Source organism: Hemitrygon akajei, chromosome 8 (assembly GCF_048418815.1).
Source record: "Hemitrygon akajei chromosome 8, sHemAka1.3, whole genome shotgun sequence".
In the NCBI taxonomy this organism is placed as follows: Eukaryota; Metazoa; Chordata; class Chondrichthyes; order Myliobatiformes; family Dasyatidae; genus Hemitrygon; species Hemitrygon akajei.
The window spans coordinates 61,994,631-62,007,600 of record NC_133131.1 but is presented as its reverse complement, the minus strand read 5'-3'; the positions used below and the strand labels follow the sequence as shown (position 1 = coordinate 62,007,600).

General features: G+C 45.4%; 1 protein-coding gene across 7 annotated transcripts in view; it reads right to left on the bottom strand.

The window, feature by feature from the left end:
• Positions 1 to 12,970, bottom strand: part of LOC140731926 (NACHT, LRR and PYD domains-containing protein 3-like) — a 92,397-nt gene that overhangs the window by 49,916 nt on the left and 29,511 nt on the right. For all 7 annotated transcript variants that reach the window (XM_073053910.1, XM_073053915.1, XM_073053913.1 and 4 more), the window contains one exon: positions 12,684 to 12,850. In XM_073053910.1, coding sequence (XP_072910011.1) covers positions 12,684 to 12,850 — 167 coding nt within the window. The remainder of the gene's footprint in view (positions 1 to 12,683; positions 12,851 to 12,970) is intronic.

Genomic DNA, 12,970 nt, shown 5'->3' with positions numbered 1-12,970 from the left:
CCAAGGAGATGATCGTCGATTTCAGATGGTCTCAGCCTGAGCACACACCCCTCAGCATCAGCGGCTCCACAGTGGAGACCGGAAAACATCAAGTTCCTTGGGGTGCAGATCTCGGACAATCTCACCTTGTCCAGGAACACCACTGGGATTGTGAAACGGACCCAGCAGAGATTGCACTTTCTGAGGAAACTTATACAAGCATCACTCCCCACTAACATCTTAACTACATTCTACAGAGGCATGGTTGAGAGTGTGCTGACCTTTTGCATCACAACCTGGTACTCCAGCTGCAGTGCTGCTGACAAAAAGCCTTGCAGAGGGTGGTTAGGGGAGCAGAGGAGGTTATTGAGATCTCCCTACCTTCAGTCCAAGACCTCTTTCAGAGTCGATGCCTCCAGAAGACACGGTACATCATTAAAGACCCCTCACACCCTCTCCATGAACTGTTTGTTCTTCTGCCATCAGGCAAAAGTTACAGGAGCATCAAAATAAAAAACACAAGGCTACTTCCCACAGGCAGTCAGACTGCTAAATAGCTGCTCTACCTGACTCTGCTTTGGACACTTTTAACTTGCACTGGACACTTATAACTTGATTTTAACTGACATTTGGCTGTTGTGTTTTACTATTTATTGTTTGGTGTTTACTATTTATTGTTGTTTTCGTTATGTTATGATTGCACTTGCCCCTGGGAAATGCTGTCTCATTCTGCCCTGCAGAGCTGATGTATGGTTGGAATGACAATAAAGTTTTTGAATCTTGAATCTTTGAAATGGATGCTGGCTTGGAGCAGAGCCAATAACAAGGTGTTAAAGGACAGACACATGACCTGTGGACAATGACACTGGAATGCGATATTTGAGTTGTTGGTGCGGGCTTCGGCGCAAGGGGACTTTGGTGAGAGGAAATCAGTGAGCCTGAGTACGTGCTTGCTGAGGTAAAAAAGGTAAGGTTGGTAGGTACTTTTTTCATTTATTCTGACTAATCTGGGATCAGGTAATGGGGGAGACAGTTAGAGCAGTGGTGTGCTCCGTATGCAGTATGTGGGAAGTCAGGGTCAACACAGTTGTCCCTGATGACCACACCTGCAAAAGGTGCATCCAGCTGCAGCTCCTATCAGACCGAGTTAGGGAATTGGAGCAGGAGCTGGATGAACTACGGATCATTCGGGAGGCAGAGGCAGAGATAGATAAGAGTTATCGGGAGGTAGTCACACCGAAAAGACAGGAGGTAGGCAAATGGGTGACAGTCAAGAGAGGCAGGGGGAGCAGACAGAGAGAGCAGAGCACCCCTGTGGCCATTCCCATCAAAAATAAGTATACCGTTTTGGATACTGTTGGTGGGGATGACCTACCAGGAACAATCTGCAGTGGTCCTGTCTCTGGCACTGAGGTTGGACCCTCGACTAGGAAGGGGAGGAGGGAAGAGAACAGAGCAGTAGTGATAGGGGATTCTACAGTCAGGGGGGCAGATAGGAGATTTTGTGGGGAAGATCTCGAGTCTCAGATGGTATGTTGCCTCCCTGGTGCCGGGGTCCGGGACATCTCAGATCGGGTGCAGGTTATTCTCGAGAGGGAGGGCAAGAACCCAGATATTGTGGTCCATGTAGGGACCAACAACGTGGGTAGGATGAGTGAGGGGGTCCTGCGTAGTGAGTTCAGGGAGTTTGGTGCGAAGCTGAAGGGCAGGACCTCCAGGGTAACAATCTCAGGATTGCTACCTGTGCCACGTGCGAGTGAGGTAAGGAACAGAAGGATTAAACAGATTAATATGTGGCTGACAGGATGGTGCAGGAGGGAGGGCTTCAGGTTTTTAGATAAGTAGGCTTTCTTCCAGGGGAGGTAGGATCTGTTCCAACGGGACGGTTTACACCTGAACTGGAGCGGTACTAACATTCTTGCAGGAAAGTTTGCTAGTGCTGCTCGGGGGGGGGGGGGGGTTAAACTAAATTTGCAGTGGCCAGGGATCCAGAATGTGAGAGAGGATAGCGAGATGAAGAATAAAGGACAGGTGGGGACTACACGGTTCCAGAATATTAAGTGGGTAGTAGAGAAAGGTGAGGCAGAACAAGTGATAAGGAGGACACATGTACAGAGGGATGGTCTGACGGAACATGGAGTTAAATGTGCCGAAAGAATAAGTAAATTTAGGAAGGACAAAAAAATTCAAGGGGCGTATAGCCCGATGGGAGTTCGGGGAGCTGGGTTAAGCATAATAGGCAGCGATTTAAACAGAGAGAGGAGAAATGGGCTAAAAATTCTATATCTGAATGCACGAAGTGTCAGAAATAAGGCGGAGGAGCTTGAAGCTCAGGTGCGTATGGGTAACTATGATGTTGTTGGGATAATGGAGACACGGCTGCAGGGAGATCAGACCTGGGAAATGAATGTACAAGGGTATACGTGCTATTGAAGGGACAGAAATGTGGGCAGAGGGGGTGGGGTGGCCCTGTTGGTGAGGAATGAGATTCAGTCCTTTGCAAGGGGGGGGACATAGGATCAGGAGAAGTAGAGTCTGTGTAGATAGAACTGAGGAACAGTAAGGGCAAAAAGACCCTAATGGGTGTTGTCTACAGGCCCCCGAACAGTAGCATGGATATTGGGTGCAAGCTGAATAGGGAGTTAACATTGGCATGTGGCAAAGGTAATGTCACAGTAGTTATGAGGGATTTCAACATGCAGGTGAACTGGGAGAATCAGGTTGGTGCTGGACCCTGTTATGACCTCAGCCCCCTCCTTTGGGAGAATCGCCAGAGAGAGAGAGAGCCTTACGGTCTGGAATGTGGATTGGCCGCTCAACAAGACAAAAGCCTCCGACATAGCCATTGTTTTGGGAGACACCTTTGTGGGATAAGGAATTGGCCTACGTGCAAAATCTCAGGGCAATGTGAGATGGGTGATGGGGGAAGGATCGCCTCAAACCCCCCCACCCTGATTGACATCTACAACCCTGCCAGTCCAGATAAAAGAGGGGCTGTAGAGACGGCCCCTCAGACGCACCAAGGAAACACACGAAGGAGAAACGCTAGAAATCCTGCGACAGCGTTTTAATAGCTACAGCCGGTGGTGGGGTTCGTGTGCGTCCTTCCCTTGCCTGGGATTGGCGACTTCACCACGGAAGACGGCCTAGCTACAGGGGAAGGCCACCGATGAGCGTTCATTCCCCAACGAGGCTCCGACAAACTGAACTACTCCAAGTTGGCAACCCGATCGGGTAAACTCTTAAATCCCTCTCTCTGTCTTTCTAACAAAAGTGCACCAACGCGACACTTCCGCCGGCAACTAAGTGAAACTGCCGTGATCTAAAAGACCTTTAGATATCCAGCGAACGATATAAAATCTACATTACCCCTAGACGACGATCGAGCTTGTGTTTTGAATAATTATTATTACACCGGTGTTTTAGATTGAGTTTTGACGATGTATATGATCTGAATGTTTTGTATTAACCATACGTTTGTGCCCCTTTTTGAATAAAACGTTTGAAAATAGTAGCATCCGACTCAGCTGATCCCGCTATCTTTGCTGGTAAGTTACCTGGTTACGAGGTTACGTAACAACCCCAAGATAGGGAGTTTGTCGAGTGCCTACGGGATGCATTCTTGGAACAGCTTGTACGAGAGCCGACCAGGGACAAGGCTATTCTGGATTTAGTGTTGTGTAATGAACAGGATTTGATAAGCGATCCTGAAGTAAAGGAGCCATTAGGAGGTAGTGACCATAATATGATAAGTTTTCATCTGCAATTTGAGAAGGATAAGGGCAGATCGGAGGTATCAGTGTTGCAGTTGAACAAAGGAGTCTATGGAGCCATGAGGGAGGAGCTGGTCAAAGTTAAATGGACGGATATCCTACCAGAAAAGACAGTGGAACAGCAATGGCAGGTATTCTTGGGAATAATGCACAAGGTGCAAAATCAGTTCATCCCCCGGAGAAGGAAGGATTCAAAGGGGGGAAAAGGGGCCACAGTAGTTGACAAAGGAAGTCAGAGATTGCATAGCATTAAAAAAAAAGTATGACAGAGCTAAGGTGAGTGAGAAGACAGATGATTGGGAAATTTTTAAGGAACAACAGAACTTAACTAAAAAGGCAATACGGGGAGAAAAAAATGAGGTACGAACGCAAGCTAGCTAGGAATATAAAGGAAGATAGCAAAAGCTTTTTTAGGTATGTGAAGAGAAAGAAGATAGTTAAGAACAATGTTGGGCCCTTGAAGAATGAATTGGGTGAAATTGTTATGGGAAACAGAGAAATGGCAGAAGAATTTAATAAGTACTTTAGATCTGTCTTCACTAGGGAAGTCACAAGCAATCTCCCAGATGTATGGATGGGCCAAGGCCATAGGGTAACAGAGGAAATGAAACAGATTGACATTAGGAAGGAAATGGTGATGAGTAGACTGATGGGACTGAAGGCTGACAAATCCCCAGGTCCAGATGGTCTGCATCCTAGGGTACTAAAGGAGGTGGCTCTGGAAATTGCAGATGCATTGGTAATCATTTTCCAATGTTCCTTAGATTCAGGATCAGTTCCTGAGGATTGGAGAATGGCTAATGCTATCCCACTTTTTAAGAAAGGAGGGAGGGAGAAAACAGAGAACTATCGTCCTGTCAGCCTAACATCAGTAGTGGGGAAGATGCTAGAGTCCATTATTAAAGATGAAATAGTGGCATATCTAGATAGCAGTGATATCCATTGGGCCGAGCCAGCATGGATTTACCAAGGGCAAATCATGCTTGACTAATCTATTGGAGTTTTTCGAGGATGTAACCAGGAAGTTAGACAAGGGAGATCCAGTGGATGTAGTGTACCTCGATTTTCAGAAGGCATTTGATAAAGTCCCACATAGGAGATTGGTGGGTAAAATCAGAGCTCATGGCATTGGGGGGAAGATATTGACATGGATAGAAAACTAGTTGGCAGATAGAAAGCAAAGGGTAGCGGTGAATGGGTGTTTCTCGGAATGGCAGGTGGTGACTAGTGGGGTGCCACAGGGCTCGGTATTGGGACCATAGCCGTTTACGATTTGCATCAACGATTTAGATGAAGGCATTGAGAATAACATCAGCAAGTTTGCTGATGATACTAAGCTGGGTGGCAGTGTGACATGTGATGAGGATGTTAGGAGAATTCAGGGCAACTTGGATAGGGTGGGTGAGTGGGCAGATATTTGGCAGATGACGTTTAATGTGAATAAGTGTGAGGTTATCCACTTTGGGAGTAAGAACAGGAAGGCAGATTATTATCTGAATGGTGTAGAGTTAGGTAAGGGAGTAATACAAAGAGATCTAGGAGTCCTTGTTCATCAGTCACTGAAGGTGAATGAGCAAGTGCAGCAGGCAGTGAAGAAGACTAATGGAATGTTGGCCTTTATTACAAAGGGAATTGAGTACAAGAGCAAGGAAATCCTTTTGCATTTGTACAGGGCCCTGGTAAGACCACACGTGGAGTATTGTGTACAGTTTTGGTCTCCAGGGTTAAGGAAGGACATCCTGGCTGTAGAGGAAGTGCAGCGTAGATTCACGAGGTTAATTCCTGGGATGTCCGGACTGTCTTACGCAGAGAGGTTAGAGAGACTGGGCTTGTACACGCTGGAATTAAGGAGATTGAGAGGGGATCTGATTGCAACATAAGATTATTAAGGGATTGGACAAGATAGAGGCAGGAAATATGTTCCAGATGCTGGGAGAGTCCAGTACCAGAGGGCATGGTTTGAGAATGGGTAGGTCATTTAGGACAGAGTTAAGGAAAAACTTCTTCTCCCAGAGAGTTGTGGGGGTGTGGAATGCATTGCCTCAGAAGGCAGTGGAGGCCAATTCTCTGGATGCTTTCAAGAAGGAACTAGATAGGTATCTTATGGATAGGGGAATCAAGGGATATGGGGACAAGGCAGGAACCGGGTATTGATAGTAGATGATCAGCCATGATCTCAGAATGGCGGTGCAGGCTCAAAGGGCCGAATGGTCTACTTCTGCACCTATTGTCTATTGTCTATAAGGAATGGATATAAAAGTGGACACTTCGTTTGTGCTGGCAGCGGTAACTTCGAAGAATAACCATCACATATACAAGTGTGAGCAACTCTGTGTGAAACACTTGGCGAGTGAATCGGGATAACGCGGAACACCTGGCCAGTGCAAACTCCTTTGCCCGGGTAATATCTTTGCTATTCTTTGACTATTCAGAAGAGTTAGGGATACTTGGGGCGTGTGCACACACGGTATTTAGTGTATGAATTCACGTATTTGCTAGTTTAAACAATAAACATACTTGTCAGTAAATACAGATCTCTGTGCCTCACTAATCATCATTATCTGCAGACAACACACACAAAATGCTGGTGGAACACAGCAGGCCAGGCAGCATCTATAAGGAGAAGCACTGTCGACGTTTCGGGCTGAGACCCTTCGTCAGGACTAACTGAAAGGAGAGATAGTAAGAGATTTGAAAGTAGTGGGGGGAGGGGGAAATGCGAAATGATAGGAGAAGACCGGAGGGGGTGGGATGAAGCTAAGAGCTGGAAAGGTGATTGGTGAAAGTGACACGGAGCTGGAGAAGGGAAAGGATCATGGGACAGGAGGCCTTGGGAGAAAGAAAGGCGGGGGGGGGGGGGGGAGCACCAGAGGGAGATAGAGAACAGGTAGAGTGATGGGCAGACAGAGAAAAATAAAACAACTAAATAAGTCAGGGATGGGGTAAGAATGGGAGGAGGGGCATTAATGGAAGTTAGAGAAGTCAATGTTCATGCCATCGGGTTGGAGGCTACCCAGCCGGTATATAAAGTGTTGTTCCTCCAACCTGAGTTTGGATTCATTTTGACAGTAGAGGAGGCCATGGATAGACATATCAGAATGGGAACGGGATGTGGAATTAAAATGTGTGGCCACTGGGAGATCCTGCTTTCTCTGGCGGACCAAGCGTACCTGTTCAGCCAAACGGTCCCCAGTCTGCATCGGGTCTCTCCAATATATAAAAGGCCTCCCCTTCTTACCCCATCCCTGACATATTTAGTTGTTTTCTTTTTCTCTCTCTCTGCCCATTACTCTGCCTGTTCTCCATCTCCCTCTGGTGCTTCCTCCCCCAACCCCTTTCTTTCTCCCGAGGCCTCCCATCCCATGATCCTTTCCCTTCTCCAGCTCTGTATCACTTTCGCCAATCACCTTTCCAGCTCTTAGCTTCATCCCACCCCCTCCGGTCTTCTATCATTTCCCCCTCCCCCCACTACTTTCAAATCTCTTACTATCTTTCCTTTCAGTTAGTCCTGACGAAGGGTCTCGGCCCAAAACATCGACAGTGCTTCTCCTTATAGATGCTGCCTGGCCTGCTGTGTTCCACCAGCATTTTGTGTGTGTTGCTTGAATTTCCAGCATCTGCAGATTTCCTCGTGTTTGATCATTATCTGCAGTATTTTTTTTTACAACAGTATTACAGGAAAGCTACTGGCATGGTTAGAGCATTAGCTGATTGAAAGAAGGCAGCGAGGGAGAATAAAAGGATCCTTTCCTGGTTGGCTGCCAGTGACTAGTGTTGTTCGATAAGCGTCGATGTTTGGATCGCTTCTTTTTATGTTGTATTTAGATGATTGAATAGATGGCTTTGTTGCCAAGTTTGCAGATGAGGTGGAAGGACAGGTAGGGTTGAGGAAACACAGAGCTTCCAGAAGGACTTAGATTAGGAGAATAGGTAAGGAAATGGCAAATGAAATACAATGTTAGAAAATGAATGGTTATGCACATTGGTGGAAGAAATAAATATGCAGACTATTTTGTAAATGGGGAGAAAATCCAAACATCTGAGATGCAAAGGGACTTGGGAGTCCTTGTGCAGAATATTCTAAAGGTTAACCTGCCAGTAGCGCAGGTAGTGAGTAAGGCGATTGCAATGTTAGCATCCATTTCAAGAGGTCGAGAATACAAGAGCAGGGACCTTGAGTATTGTGAACAGTATTGGGCCCCTCATCTTAGAAGAGATGTGTTGGCATTGGAGAGGGTCCAGAGGAGGTATACAAGTATGTTACCGGGAATGAAAAAGTTATCATATGAGGAATGTTTGATAGCTCTGGGTCTGTACTTGCTGGAATTTGGATGGATTGGGTGCTTGGGGGGGGGGCGGGGAAGAATGATCACATTGAAGCCTTTTGAATGTTTAAAGGCCTAGACAGGGTAGATGTGGAAAGGATGTTCCACTTGGTTGGGGTGGGGGGGGGGGTGGGGGGAAGAAAAGAAGTCTAAGACAAGAGGCCACAACCTCAGGGTAGAGGGGCATTTAAAACGGATGTGGAGAAATTACTTTAGTCAGAGGTGGTGGAATTTATTACCACAGGCAGCTGTGGAGGCCAGGCCAGGCTGTATTTAAGGCAGAGCTTGACAGGCTTTTAAAAACAAAAGAACAAAGAACAATACAGCACAGAACAGGTCATTTGACCCACAACGTTGTGCCGACCCTTAAACCCTGCCTCCCATATAACCCTCCACCTTAAATTCCTCGATATTTAGTAGTCTAGTAGTCTCTTAAATTTCACTAGTGTATCTGCCTCCACCAGTGACTCAGGCAGTGCATTCCACGCACCAACCACTGAGTAAAAAACCTTCCTCTAATATCCCCCTTGAACTTCCCACCCCTTACCATAAAGCTATGTCCTCTTGTATTGAGCAGTGGTGCCCTGGGGAAGAGGCGCTGGCTGTCCGCTCTATCTATTCCTCTTAATATCTTGTATACCTCCATCATATCTCCTCTCATCCTCCTTTGCTCCAGAGAGTAAAGCCCTAGCTCCCTTAATGTCTAACCATAATTAATACTCTCTAAACTAGGCAGAATCCTGGTAAATGCTTTAAATAAATAAATACCCTTTCCAATGCTTCCACATCCTTCCTATAGTGAGGCGACCAGAACAGGACACAGTACTCCAAATGTGGCCTAACCAGTTTTATAAAGTTGCGTCATTACCCCGTAACTCTTAAACTATTCCTCGACTTATGAAAACCAACACTCCATAAGCTTTCTTAACTACCCTATCTACCTGTGAGGCAACTTTCAGGGATCTGTGGACATGTACCTACAGATCCCTTTGCTCCTCCACACTCCCAAGTATCCTGCCATTTACTGTGTACTCTGCCATAGAGTTTGTCCTTCCAAAGTGTACCACCTCACACTTCTCCGGGTTGAACGCCATCTGCCACTTCTCAGCCCACTTCTGCATCCTATCAATGTCTCCCTGCAATCTTCGACAATCCTCAACACTATCCACAACGCCACCAACCTTTGTGTCGTCTGCAAACTTGCCAACCCACCCTTCTACCCCCATATCCAGGTCGTTAATAAAAATCACGGAAAGTAGAGGTCCCAGAACAGATCCTTGTGGGACACCACCAGTCACAACCATCCAATCCAAATGTACTCCCTCCACCACGACCCTCTGCTTCCTGCAGGCAAGCCAATTCTGAATCAACCTGGCCAAACTTCCCTGGATCCATGCCTTCTGTCTTTCTGAATAAGCCTACCATGTGGTAACTTGTCAAATGCCTTACTAAAATCCATGTAGATCACATCCACTGCACTACCCTCATCTATATGGCTGGTCACCTCCTCAAAGAACTCTATCAGGCTTATCAGACACAATCTGCCCTTCACAAAACCATGCTGACTGTCCCTCATCAGACCATGATTCTCTAAATGTCCACAGATCCTATCTCTAAGAATCTTTTCCAACAGCTTTCCCACCACAGACGTAAGGTTCACTGGTCTATAATTACCTGGACTATCCCTACTACCTTTTCTGAACAAAGGGACAACATTCGCCTCCCTCCAGTCCTCCGGTACCATTCCTGTGGACAATGAGGACATAAAGATCCTAGCCAGAGGCTCAGCAATCTCTTCCCTCACCTCATGGAGCAGCCTGGGGAATATTCCGTCAGGCCCCCTAATGTATTTTGACAACTCCAACACCTCTTCTTCCTTAATATCAACATGCTCCAGAACATCAACCTCACTCATATTGTCCTCACCGTCATCGTTCCCTCTCATTGGCGAGTACCGAAGAGAAGTATTCATTGAGGACCTCGCTCACTTCCACAGCCTCCAGGCACATCTTTCCCACCTTTATCTCTAATCGGTCCTATCTTCACTCCAGTCAACCTTTTGTCCTTCACATAATTGAACAATGCCTTGGGGTTTTCCTTTACCCTACTCGCCAAGGCCTTCTCATGCCCCTTTCTTGCTCTCCTCAGCCCCTTCTTAAGCTCCTTTCTTGCTACCCTATATTCCTCAATAGCCCCATCTGATCCTTGCTTCCTAAACCTCACGTATGCAGCCTTCTTCCATCTGATTAGATTCTCCACCCATGGTTCCTTCACCCTACCATTCTTTACCTTCCTCACCGGGACAAATTTATCCCTAACATCCTGCAAGAGATCTCTAAACATCAACCACATGTCCATAGTACATTTCCCTGCAAAAACATCATCCCAATTCACACCCGCAAGTTCTAGCCTTATAGCCTCATAATTTGCCCTTACCCAATTAAAAATTTTCCAGTCCTCTCTGATTCTATCCTTTTCCATGATAATGTTAAAGGCCAGGGAACAGTGGTCACTGTCCCCCAGATGCTCATCCACTGACAGATCTGTGACCTGATGTGGTTCGTTACCTAATATTAGATCTAGTATGGCATTCCCCCAGTTGGCCTGTCAACATACTGTGACAGGAATCAGTCCTGGATGCACTTGACAAACTCTGCCCTGTCTAAATCATTGGAACGAATCAGGTGCCAATCAATATTAGGGAAGTTAAAGTCACCCATGGTAACAACCTTGTTATTTTTGCACCTTTCGAAAATCTGCCTCCCAATCTGCTCCTTGGTGTCTCTGCTGCTACTAGGGGGCCTATAGAATACTCCCAATAGAGTAACTGCTCCCTTCCTGTTCCTAACTTCTACCCATACTGACTCAAAAGAGGATCATGGTACATTAGCCACTCTTTCTGTAGCTGTAATAGTATCCCTGACCAGTAATGCCACCCGTCCTCTGCTTTTCCCCCCTCTCTATCCCATTTAAAGCACTGAAATCCAGGAATATTGAGAATCCATTCCTGCCCTGGTGCCAGCCAAGTCTCTGTAATGGCCACAACATCATAATTCCATGTATGTATCCAAGCTCTCAGTTCATCACCTTTGTTGCTGATGCTTCTTGCATTGATGTACTCGCATTTAGCCCTTCTACCTTTACACCCTTTATTCTGTTTCTCTTTCCTCAAAGCCATCAAAGGTTACTGGGAGAAGGCAGGGAAGTGGGGCTGAGGGCGGCAAAAAGGATTTGTCATGATTGAATGGTCCAGCAGACTCAATGGGCCAAATGGCCTAATTCTGCTCTTATGTCTTATGCTCAGTACCAGTAATCAAGTCTTGGTATTCCCCTGTGTTAACTGCCTATTCACATTTCCATTTCTCCTGACAGTCACACTTGTCTCCTGCAACTTCGGGGTGACTCCATCCCTGTAACTGTGATCATCTCCTCATTCTCCAGAGCAAGCCGCAGATCACCCAGCTGCTGCTTCAGATCCCTAACATGGTCTGAAAGGAGCTGCAGCTGATGCACCACGCAGATGTAGTTCCCTGGAAGACTCTGGCTCTCCCAGGACTCCAATATACAGCAGTTTCCAAAATCTTCTGCAAATTACTGGTGGTTACGAACAGTGAAAAGCCAACAGTCACACAGGGTTAATGGAAATGTGCAAAATTCAACAAATGATTTATTGCTGCCTTTGCTGAAGGTAAAACATGATTCCTCCAGATCGCAAAGGAACGTCGGTTGGAACAATAGCTGGGCGCAGTAAATTGCCCCTAATGTGCTAAGTGCATTAGCAAATGAGAGGGGAGGAAGGGACTGTTGAATTGATGTGCAAACTTTTTTTTTGTGGTTTAACCTTGTTATTTTAGTTTGTATTTCTATATGAACAGATTTTTTTGTTTTTGTGTCGTATTATTCACACTTCTAGTTAAAAAATACCTCTCATTTTTTATGCATTTGCCATCTCCATTTGTGAATTCTATGCAATTTCACAGGCATTTTACTTGAACCTTCCTTCTAAATTTGATCTCCTCTTCTTCATGCCAAAATATTACTCCTTACAAGCAGAAACTAAAAGTATTTCCATCTTCTGTGCAGAAACAAAAGCAGCTGAGAATGGGTCACTATTTCCTATTTCAAGAAGGTACGGGAGCATTAGCATCACCAGGTTCAGGAACAATTATTACCCTTCAAACATCAGGCTCCTGAAACAATATGGATAACTTCACTTACTTCAACACTGAACTGATTCCATAACCTATAGACTCATTTTCAAGGACTCTACAATTCATATTCTCAGTATTTTTTAAGCTTTTCTTTTTGTATTTGCACATTTTCTTTTGCCGACTGGTTGTTTGTCCATCTTTCTTTGTGTAGCTTTTCATTGATTCCATTGTATTTTTATTTATCTACAAATTTTGTACTATGAATGCAAGGAAATGAATTTCATGGTAGTATATAGTGATACATACATACTTTGATAATAAATATAAACTTTGAAATTCGTATTCAGTTTATTTTTGTCCGTTTCTCTTTAGCATCATTGTGGTTCTCAGAACAGATGTACGTTGTTTTGTGAAGGTGGTACAAAACACATTCATTCAATCTTTATGCCACTCACCATGTGTTCTTTTACACTGAAAATCTGCTGCTCTTTAAGTACCAAGCTGATTGATTTCACTTCCTTTTCAAATGCCAGTTCTAATCTGTTCCGGTAGAATTGTGTCAGTCTGAACAGTCTGTAGTCATCGCAATTTCCCAAGACTTCCTTGAACGTACACCTCAGAGCTGCGAACAAAGTTGAGACAAAATAAACATTAATTGCCCATGGTAGCATAGTGGATAATGTAACACAATTACTGCTCAGGGCATTGGAGTTCAATTCTGGTGCCATCTTCGAAAAGTTTG